The 11779-nt window shown below is 40.6% G+C and overlaps 1 protein-coding gene across 2 annotated transcripts in view; it reads right to left on the bottom strand.

Annotated features, from left to right (window-relative positions):
* Window positions 1–2194: 2194 nt before the first annotated feature.
* fam189a1 (family with sequence similarity 189 member A1) overlaps window positions 2195–11779 on the bottom strand; it is a 264477-nt gene continuing 254892 nt past the window's right edge. Inside the window, exons 8-12 of one of the 2 annotated variants that reach the window (XM_049471052.1) lie at window positions 8953–9031; window positions 7131–7772; window positions 5758–5829; window positions 4853–5169; window positions 2195–3487 (exon numbers count right to left, since the gene is read on the bottom strand). In XM_049471052.1, the coding sequence (XP_049327009.1) occupies window positions 3272–3487; window positions 4853–5169; window positions 5758–5829; window positions 7131–7772; window positions 8953–9031 (1326 nt within the window). In that variant the 3' untranslated portion in view covers window positions 2195–3271. The remainder of the gene's footprint in view (window positions 3488–4852; window positions 5170–5757; window positions 5830–7130; window positions 7773–8952; window positions 9032–11779) is intronic. The other variant, XM_049471053.1, reaches the window with a different exon arrangement.

The raw sequence follows: 11779 nt of genomic DNA, 5'->3' as shown, positions 1-11779 counted from the left end.
TGCTGCTAATTTATCATTCCGCCTTAAATGCTACTTTGGCGGCACATAGTACGGTGGCCGAGAAAGCCCAACGCAGTGCAAATTGAAAAGCGCTGCAAAAGCACAAAACACATCCATCAAAATTACAACACAGGCGCAGCAAATAGAAAAACGCGCTGCAAATAGAAAAACGCGCTGCAAATAGAACCACAACACAACGGAAGTGAGTCACAACACAACGGAATTTTCCCGGGGGACCTTAAAAGATACTGTACCAGCTAAGCTGCGTCTTCAGTAATGTCTCGGACTTCACTATGTGTACAAAGGACAATAAGTGGCAAACAAGGCGTTTTGTGAAGCAGAACTTTTAATAATATGCACACAACCGTGGTAATCACAGGTAATAAACATCACTTACTTTTCAGAAGCTTGTTTGCCACTTATGGTCCTTTGTACACAGCTGGTACAGCATCTTTTAAGGTCCCCCGGGAAAATTCCGTTGTGTTGTGACTCACTTCTGTTGTGTTGTGGTTGTATTTGCAGCGCGTTTTTCTTTTTGCAGCGCGTTTTTCTATTTGCTGCGCCTGTGTTGTAATTTTGACGGATGTGTTTTGTGCTTTTGCAGCGCTTTTCAATTTGCACTGCGTTGGGCTTTCTCGGCCACCGTAACATAGGCTTCAGGTTGTAGATTCTCTTGTTGGCGGTTTTAAGGTGGAACAGAATATTCAAAATGGGAATCCACGTTCTGTTTTATATGGACCGTTTGTGATTTTTGCACACCGCACAAGCAGAAATATATAAAACCCTTAAAACACTTTATCATCTACTACAGTATAAAAACTGTGTTTTAACGTTGGGAAAATTTGTTAAGGTGTAAATCTGTTAAGGTGGAATGGAAATGTGTTTTAAGGTGGAAGGGAAATGTAAACAAGAAACCAAAAGCTTTATACGCTGCAATAGACCTAGTGAGGAATTAGTTACTCAGATGAGTAGTTTTACAGTAAACTGGTGAATTACATTTTTTTAAGGTAAGACTTATTTTCTATATTTTTATAAGGCTACTTTGAAATTTAACAGTAGCCAAGCTTTTTAAAAGGCATTAGTCAAGCTACAGTATATAAATGCATTCCTACATCTCCCCATAACATTTAATATTGTAGTCCCAGTGTCATAGATAGGACAAAAGCCTTGTCTACTGTTATTTTCTATTTATTTAGAATTAAATAACAAATAATTCCTGTGGGAGAGATCCTGTAGAATATGAATTAAAATATAATGGTGAGAAAGCTGATGAAACATTGCAGCCAATAGCATTGTGTGTGTTTTTGCATGATTAACTGTGAATTTTGCTGTATAATATATTATTTATGACTATAAAGATAATTGTGTGGTATGTACTACATTGGCTGATGTAATGGATTTATCTTTTATGTGCTGTAAACATTATAGTAAGGAAGCAAGACTCTAGTGTGGTGAAGCACGTGAAATACTTGACCCCCCCTCAATTATCGTTGTATAATTTGCACCCTGCCCTTGACCAGCTTGATGCTGGTGCAGGTCTGCTTATGGTTGGGTACTGCTTTTTTCCTCTCCTCCTTTATTTGTATAAACTATAACCCACAACTCTCTTAAGTACTTAGTTTTTTCCTCCTTCCTCTTCATAATTTACCTGTTTACTGTGTACTGAGATGTTCCCACTCTCTGTTCCTAATGTTCTGGCTTGGTGCTGCTTGGCCGGGCTCTGCACTCTATCCTACCATTCAACTTTCGATTCCTTTAGGGTCTGTAAAGAAAGGTTTATGCGTCGGACTTCTATGCCCTCTAATGCTACATGTACATCATTATTTGTAAATCGCTTTGCATAAAGGTGTTAGCTAAATTCAATGTAATTTAATGTTTTGCTCTGGAAATGTGCATCGGTTCTTGTGACCTGTAGAGAGTGAACATTTTTGAAAAGTTTAAATCTACAGACACGTTTCATTGTATCATACACCTCGCCAACAGTCATTAAAATAGCGACAGAGTTTATTAGTATATCTTTGCCAGTGGACGTGGTGGTTCTAAAAAGTGAGGTGGGTTTAGGTACATTTCTGATGTATTGCTATCTTGGCAAAGAAAAACACGGGTCCACCATGGACTGATTTAAACCCTGACAGCAGTCAACCATCAGACATTCATTTCTATCTTTGCTATGCAGGCTTTCTACACACACTCTTCCTTAGCTTTTTACACACACAATGATGTGCAGTAGTACATAAACCTAACTTTTAAATCAACGATAAACTGAATAGAAAAAAAATAACATTACTGTGACAAAGCTCTGCACTGTTTAAATACCAATAAATCAAAGTTAGAGCGCACCTGACTCTTAAAGGGAATGTCATGTGACATGCGGATTGGTTTATTTCATGTTGTGCCCAAAAAAACAAACCCATGATTAACTAAAATGATGTTAAATTGTGCATTAAGAGCAACGCAAGTCATACTTTTCCCATTGTTACGATAGCAAAGACACACTGACACCCTAAATCAAGCTGCTCCGTGCACGGTTGACAGCTTCCCTATAAATCACTAAAATAAGGCCTTTAGTTTATGACTACAATTGCACATCTTAACAAAATGCTGTGGAATAAAAGAAAACATATATCAAGAAGATAAAAGCATATAAAAAAGCAGAACAATAGTGTTATTGCAGTTGGCAGTCTTAAAAAAACAGTTGGCTAGAATGACAACAATAGGCCGTACACAGAAATACAAATGAATACTTTTTTTATTCATAACACTGAAAAGAATCATATCACACTGAGGTAAGTTAAATAATCCAGCGTCGTGAGGTTCTTTGTCCTGCAGTCGCACACAATGACAGCATAATGTCCTAAACATCACACAATGTCTGCAGGAGCAGCAAGTCCAAAACCAGCATCACAGTTTCACACATAGTCATAGTCTGTTTTTCCTCCTATTGTCATGTTTTTTTTTATCATCTCTATTTTGTTCCTTTGTCTTGTCTCTTGTTTTGCACAGAATCTAAACTCACACAGCATTCTGCCTATCTGGCAAAAAATATAAAAAATACACCTTTTATAGGTGGACATTCTTTTATGTTGTTGTAGTTTTTTTGTTTGTTCGTTTGTTTCGCACCCCGAGAGGCACTCTCCAGATGACTCGCTGTATTCTGAGTGCTACTGTTTCTGCTGATGAAAACAAGGACTTGGCCTTGGCACAAGATTGGCACGAGAAGAACGGGGGGGGGGGATGAGGAGTCCGGGTCCACCGTGGAGGAAGATCGGGGTCAAAGGATTGTCTCTCTGCACACGCTGACCAGGCTCTGGGGCCGGTAAGGGGCCTGGTGACCCGGGCTGGTAGGCGGAGCCGACTGACCGGGGACCCGAAGCGGACGGCGCAGGGACGGGGACGACGAGCTCAGAGCTCCGCAGCTCTGCAGGTGCAGGTCTTCATGAGCGTGCTTTCTGGGGCTGCTCATGATTCGCTGTGACTGTGACATCACCTGTGAAAAGAGGGAAAAAACCTATATATGAGAAAAATGAGCTTGACTTTCTAGCCCTGTTTAATGAACTTTATACCAATGAGTTTATGAGAAACAACCCCAGCCTTCATTAAAATGTTTCTGATCTGTAATGACAAATCAGCTACTGTATGCAGAGTTGGTCTAATTTACATGTCATTTGCATTCATTTGCAAATACTTTGTCTGAGTGTGTGCTATGCGGGGGAGAGACCACCCCCCCACTCTCTTTCTCTCTCTCTCTCTCTCTCTCTCTCTCTCTCTCTCTCTCTCTTTTTCTCTCTCTCTGTCAATCTCTTCCTCACTAATTTGGCTTTTGAATCTTCTCACTCTTGTTAAGCTTTTGTTATGGTCTTCTTTACAATGTGGGTCTTCTCTTTGTAGTTTTTTGGGGATACACACAGATCAAGCATGACATTATGATCTTTCTGTTTCTACACCCATTATCCATTTTTGCAGCTCCACTGTGCATATATAGCACTTTATATTTCTATAATCACATACTTTCTCTACATGCACTATTATCCTCCTTTCATCTTGTTCTTTAATGGTCAGGATCCCACAAGACCGCACCAAGCAGCTACTATTATTATTTGGGTGGTGGGTAATTTTTTCTCAGCACTACAGAGACACTGACATAGTCGTGGTGGTGTGTTAGTAGTGTGTGATGTGCTGGTACAAGTGAATCAGATACAGCAGTGCTGCTGGAGTTTTTAAACACTATGTTCACTCAATGTCTACTCTATTATTGTCAGTGATGACAAAGTTACTTTGAGAAAGTAATCTGATTGCTGATTACCCCGTTAAAAAGTAATTTATTTACGAATTAAAAAAATTACTAAATCTTAAAAATAACTTTAAGTTACTTTTAAGTTATTGCCGTTTCAATATACTGTAACAGTTTTGCCAAAACTCAACTTGGCAAACATACTGGATTCTTCACTCCACCTTTTGGACTTGTTCTTTGAGTGTGCTGCTGTGACTATAAACGTTGCGTTTTTGAAAGTAGGTAGCACTTTGTTACCAGCAAAATTGATTACCAACGTTGATATTGATCATCTTTAATTGTGTTTTTCCAACTAGAAAACGCGCATCTCACTCCGTACTTTCGGTATGTAGAATTGGATATAATGAAAGGCATGCTGTGTGTGTGTGTGTGTGTGTGTGTGTTAAGGTGGAGAGAGAGGGAGGCTGGTTTGTGTGTGTGTTGAGCCTAAGTGCTAGTTTTAGCCTGTTAGCTTGCTAGCCTGTTGTTATTGGTACAGCAACCATTGGAAGTTCCAGCAATAAAGTATTAAAGTAGTATTAATTTTTAAAACGTACTCAAATCAGTGACTCCTCTATTTACCTGATCTAGAATGCTGGCACTAAAGATGGCCTCCTCCATGTGCTTCTCATCTGATTTGATGACATACTTGATGCTGTTGACCACTTGTTGCACTTCAGGAGGCAGGCTGCAGCTGGAGTGCTCTAGAAACCTGGCCACCAGGATCTTGGTGTCTTTGTAGGTCTTGAGGTCTGCTAAAGAGTGAGGCCGCTCTGTGGAGGCTGGGTGCAGGGCTTTGAGACGCAGGTCCACTTTCCCACCGTCTTTCTGCTTCTTGGCCCCGTGGCTGCTGGGTTTGGCACACTGGGACACTGTTCCACCTGAAAGCTCCATGCAGGCTGTAAGACAATATACATAAAAGTTATTACATACTTGAGAAATATCATCTTTTTCACCTCACTGTAAAAATGTCTCATTTTTACACAGTTTGAAGAATATTACATTTGTATGCCATGACAATTGATCGATTTGATCATAAAGTGCTACCTCAGGGTATAGTATGGAAAATCCCACACCTGTATAAGTTGTGAGGTGTTATCTTGTAAGTGCAGTGAACACTTGAGTTCAATTCAGGCAGTGAATCAAATTAGTGGGTTCCAGAATGATGGGACATCATCCACAGCCACATGCAATACTTCGTTATCCTGACTAGCCCAGGATTAATTTACACGCTTGTTGTATTGAGGATACTGTAGTTATTGTGTTTACTTTGAGGAATACTGTAGGCAAAAATAAGGTCATTTTTAAACTATTTCCACTTTTTCCTTCTATAGTCATTAGATAAGACATGACTGGTGTCCAAAGGTTCTAAAGTGTGAGGCCGCTCTGTGGAGTATTATTATTATTTTTTTTACATTGACATTACATGACTAATGTCTTTTCTTCTGTGTTTTTTGATGACAATTAAATTACCACAAGGACACTACCTTGTTCTGATGGGGTCTGTGGAGACTCCTGTGGTGGTTGGTTTCCTACAGGTGTACAGCCACAGCTCTCACCTGCACACAAAGAGAGGGTGCATCTGTAGCAGCGCTGAAAAGTATCTTAAACATTTCAACATTCTGTGAAATATGTGAAAACAGTGAAAATAATGTGAGTAATAATGCATTAATCTCTTCTCTACAAAGGTTCCAATTTGGAACTCCAGTGGTTCTGTAGGAGTAATATTCTGTACTGTAATTAAACTGATTAGAGAAAAGCATTTTCTTGTGAATGGGGGCTAAAAACTAGTGGCTTAGTCTTCATCAACAGATATCAAATATATACACGAGAGGGAGTGCTATAACGTGTAATGTGCATATTGACACTGCTCAGCCTGTGGCCTTATGCCTATGACGGCAGCACAGCAGTGCCAATATTACACGTTATATCACAAACCTGAAGTGTATTATTGTGATTATAACACAGTTCCATTATCACTGTTTATTAAAAGATTTTGAGTTAAAGAGGACGAAAAAATATGATCGGTTTGGTTATAAACACTCCACCAGTTAAAATAGTTCCATTGCTGCTCTGTTTGGCTAGTAAGCGCTGCAATATTGCTAGGTTACTTGTGTATATATATAGCGGAGAAATACATAGAGAGGTTTGGTTACAGTGCATTACCAACTGATAACTGGAGGGTGAAGACTAGCACATGCTTCCTCCGACACATGTGAAGTCAGCCACCGCTTCTTTTCGAGCTGCTGCTGATGCAGCATTGCAGAGTAGCATCACAGCGCACTCGGAGGAAAGCTCAGCGGCTCGGCTCCTAAACATCAGCTCACAGACGCCATGTGCTGCGGACATCATCCTGTAGTAATGTGGGAATAGAGTGCCACCTACCCACCTGGAGGGAGCAAGGCCATTTTTGCTCCCTCTGAGTGCCGGCAGCTTGATGGCAAAGCTGCATCAGCACGGGTTTGAACCTGCAACCTCCCGCTAATAGTGGCAGCGCTTTAGACCCCTGGACCACTCGGCGCCCCCATTCATTCTTTTATTAACATTTAAATGTCCACTATAAAAACTTCTTAAGTTTTTCTTTAGAAAAACAAGTGCTATTAATCGCAGTTAATCATAGAATATCTGATTACTTTTTTTAATCGATTGACACCCCTAGTTTACTTACATTAAATAATAATTTAGAATGATTTTTATTGGGCAATGTCTGGGCAAACCCATACTGTAACTGTGTCAATAATTATTAGCCCATGAAGTTTTTGCCTATTTGTCTGATAAACTGATTGCTGAGTGCTGGCCACCTTGACCTCCAACAACATTGACCAGTAGAATATCACATCATCTACATATTGCCACGTACTTCTGGTTATGGATTTGCAGGAGATGGGGTCGCTGGTAGAGCGCACGATCCTGGCCAGCCTGCGGTAGCGTCTGGCTCGAAGCGTGCGGGGGCGTTCGGAGGCCGAGGAACCACAGTGGGTTGAGGTAGTGGAGGACTGAGGGTTCCAGATGCTGAAGCAGAGCCGGGTACCCCGGGGCCGCCCAGAAGGTGATGGGGAGGAGCAGGACAGGGGGCTCGGGGCAGACGCGGCAGATGCAGGTGCTGCAGATCCGGAACTGGAGGCACATGGCTTGGTTTCAGAGGCTGGGGTAATGGGGAGAGTTAGCTTGATGCTGGCCTGAGCTCTGGACTGCACTGAGACTGGAGTATCGTCCCTCTCCGGGGCAGCTATGTTGTCAGGCGAGTGTGTGGTAGAGTCCTGGGCGATGGAGGACTTGCTGCGGTCGAGGCAGGCTGGGGAACGGGTGTCCCGCCGCATGGAGGAGCGCATGCTGTGCTCCAGGCTGGTGCAGCTGCCATCAGTGGGAGCTATGGGGAGCGTCCCGTACGGAGACATGTCCGAGCCCTGCACCTCTAGAGAGCACAGGTCCTCAGAGGAACAGCTGCGATCAGGAATATCAGCCAATTCTGACACCATTAAGGAAGCGCTGTCCACTGATGCTGTGAGAATAATGGAGAATTACAGTATTGTAAGGTATGCTATTAATTTGACTTATATATACATACACAGGCAAATGCATAAAAAATAGTACATAAAGAAATACTAATTGGTGTATACATGTAACACGTTTCAATGTGTATTGTTTATTTGTAGACAAACAAACCAACCAAAAAATGGGGGTTTTAAGGGCTAATTTATACTTCTAGGTTGAATGCAATGCAATGCTATTTTTTTTTTACTTTGCGTTTATATGAAGTTGTGTGTTGGCTGTTCTTTGCATTGTGTAAAACATTTCATGATGAAACTAACTCAAATGCTACAAAATTGCTTAAAATATATATATATTTTTAAATTGAATTCCACTGAAAAGTTTTCTGCCTCTCCTGTAACATGAACACAATGATATGTAAATGTTGTGTTAAACATTTTGTAATTTTATTACATAAACATACATTAAAAGCACATTGTTGCTTTCTGAATAAAATATCTAAAATCTATAAAACAAAATGATAATGACTGGATTAGCTGACACAGAGTATGATTATTGTGTTTGCTTATGAGGTCCAAACTTATTCTGGTAATTCAAATAAACAATAGATATATTTTTTTGGACTATAAGACGCACTTTCCATGAACGTCTATTTTCTGGTCTATTTTTATACGTAAGGCACACTTTCGTTTATTTACAGTAAGCTTAAATTTCTAGTATTTTGTCTAAGGGTGAGTTTTCAGTGAAGTTTCTCCAGCACTAAGGCTGGGTGCAGCAGCATTAGACACTATCCGCAACGCTAGCGGGATGTAAACAGCGGCTAATGCCAGTGCTTATAAGGCTGAGTGGCTTTACTGTTGTCTAATACCTGACTAGTAGAATTCATACATAAAGTGCACCAGATTATAATGCGAAAAATACAGTACTGTATCTATACTATATTCATTTCAAATAGCAATTTCAGAAGATACAGGAAATCACTGTAATATAATGTTTTTGAATTTAATAAGGTTTCATTCCAAACTATTTTTCTATATGCCCATTATTCTTAAAATGAATACACAATGAAATAATTCAAATAATAAATAGATATATATAAAAGAGTATTTTTTCGTATTACAATTGCTGAAGTCTATCAGCTGCTATAAGTGCTCTTTAAGTGTTACTCTCTTTATTTCGTAATGACTCACCCTGAGTGCTGAGACCTGCTGTAGTGTTCCTCTCACACAGGCTGGACTCTGTGGCCTGCTGCTCCAAACTGGAGGTGATCTGAAGAAAGAAAACAATGCAAGATCTTTTGTTTAACATCATTAGCAGCATATGATATGTTGACTTTGTTTTAAAACAGCGGCAAGGAAGCTGAGATTCTATTTAAAGCATTTTAAAATTCTAGCCCAATTTTCCGAGCTGAATATTGAATATGAATATTGTTACCCCAGAGCGATCCTGCCTCAAGCCCCACACAGTAAACATATTGGTGTTCCTTGCTCGGATTTGTCTGACAGTTACATAAAAAAAATATATTTATTGCAAGAGCTATGGCCTGCTGAGCCGCTGTGTCTTTAATCAGATGGACACTTGTGTTGTTGAGCTAATTTGTGTGATTAGAACAAGTGGTCTAATTAATGTATCTCTCTGCAAAACCCTACTAGACTTTTAAAAATCTGCCACAATTCCCATTCTCAGTGAAACTGCAGGAAAAGCTGCATGCTACAGGCTTGCTACAGCAAATTTAAAGGGGCACTAAACCCCCGACTCCACCCTCAATTTTAAAAATGATTAAAAAAAATGGTAGAGGTAGTTTGGGGGATGCACTAGGTGATGTATAGGTTTAGAGGCATGGCAGGAGGGAGAGCTAATTGGCTAAGCTGCTGCAGCAGCAGCAGTGTACCTCTGATAGCCTTGAGACGCAGATGGTTGGACGTCACCAGGGGGCAGTATTATTGATTTATTGATCTGCGTATTGTAATTTGTCTTCATACTAAATACACGGATAAACATCATCCACACCTAAAGCACAGTTGAACCTGTGAGAGCGCTGCAGAGGCAGAAATTACCGCATTAAAGATGTTTTTTAAAGGTTAGGAAAGATTTTTTAAAAATGTATATGGTTTAGGGTTTAGTGGCTCTTTAAGACACCAAATACACCATGATTGCATGGCAGGGACTTTAACTTTACTTTAACATGCTGAATTTCTGCCAGGAATTGTAAAACAGTGTATAAATCTGAGTAAATACAGGTAAATGTACATAAATAAAGTAAAGCTAATTTCTCCTCCCAGGCTACAAAAAAGGCTTTGCTTCTTCTTACGACCTCCTGCAGAACATGCTGACGGGAAAAAAAGTGTCTCTCTCGTGTGGTTGAGATGGGTTCAGTACAACCACGGGAGGAGGAGAACACAAAAGGAGAACATCTGCTGCCGAAGACGCTGCAGCACCTTGACATCTGGCAACTCAGCAGTGTCTCACAACAGTACCAGCAGCACCAGACCAGCAGGGGGCAATGTTGCCCTCCACAGGAGTGCATTGTGTCTTTCTGTTTGAACTTGATAAAAACTGAGAACTCCAATGATGTTCTGAGACCAGCAAGCAGACGTATCATTAAGTGTGACCAACATAGACTTTCCAATATGGTTACATAACGTGCGATTACTGCCAGTGAGGAAACGACTGTCTGCTTCTTCCTAATCAAAGCTGCAGTTGGTCTAGATTCTAGAGCCTTGCCGGAGTCACTGGGCTCAGGGCCGTTTCATGGCATTTGGGGGCCCCAAGCAAAATGGATCCCACCACATATCATCAAACATACACAGATCTATAAAGGTATATGTTAGCATTCGTTTCTCATCACCAGGTTACATTTTGAGACGGTACAATATACTCATTCATAAATATTGAGACAAAATGCTCCGTGCCTCGTCTCTACAAATATGAAACTGAAACACCTGGTTTTAGACCACAATAATTCAATGTCCCGACGGACAGTTCTGGTGGAAACAGAAGAGTTGAGGTGCTCATTGAATTCCTCTGTGATTTGGGCAGCAATGGTTTTATGTTTTTTGGATACAATCCGGGTTAGCACCCGAACATCCCTTTCAGACAGCTTCCTCTTATAGCGTCCACAGTTAATCCTGTTGGATGTGGTTGGTCCTTCTTGGTGGTATGCTGACATTACCCTGGATACCGTGGCTCTTGATACATCACAAAGACTTACCGTCTTGGTCTCAGATGCGCCAGCAAGACGTGCACCAACAATTTGTCCTCTTTTGAACTCTGGTATGTCACCCATAATGTTGTGTGCATTGCAATATTTTGAGCAAAACTGTGCTCTTACCCTGCTAATTGAACCTTCACACTCTGCTCTTACTGGTGCAATGTGCAATTAATGAAGATTGGCCACCAGGCTGCTCCAATTTAGCCATAAAACCTTCCACATTAAAATGACAGGTGTTTCAGTTTCATTGTCCATCCCCTGTACTTGCTTTCACATAAAAAAATAGACAAAAGATCAACAGTTTAGCTTTTATTTCTGGATCTGATACACAGTTTAGAAGATAACACCTTTAGTTTGAACAGACCCAAATGTCTTAGAAGCAGAAGTATTGGAACTGTGAAGCTGAGAGAAAATGTAATAAATAGCCAGAGCTACTGCACAAATATTGCCCAGTACAACTGTTTGGAATTTCACGAAGAAGAAAGTCGTCGCTGGTGTACTAAGTAACACATGTTGAACAGGTAGACTAAGGAAAACCACAGCACTTAATGTCAGAAATATTGTGCGTGCTGTAAAGAAAGACCCTAAAATAATGTTTTCTTTTTTTGTGTGAAATAAGAAACAGCCTCCAGAGGGCAGGAGTGAAGGTATCACAATCTACTGTGCACAGAAGACTGCATAATGAAAAACAAGTTGGCATGGACATCACAGGCACATCCTCCACTCATCAATTCAAAGGTTTGTCTATGTTGATTTAAGATACTGACCTGTAAATCAATACTCCTGTCTGCACAGCTTAAAAGACT

This window comes from Astyanax mexicanus, chromosome 23 (assembly GCF_023375975.1).
Source record: "Astyanax mexicanus isolate ESR-SI-001 chromosome 23, AstMex3_surface, whole genome shotgun sequence".
Lineage (NCBI taxonomy): Eukaryota > Metazoa > Chordata > Actinopteri > Characiformes > Acestrorhamphidae > Astyanax > Astyanax mexicanus.
Note: the sequence above shows the minus strand (reverse complement) of the source record. Positions and strands in the feature narration are given on the sequence as shown.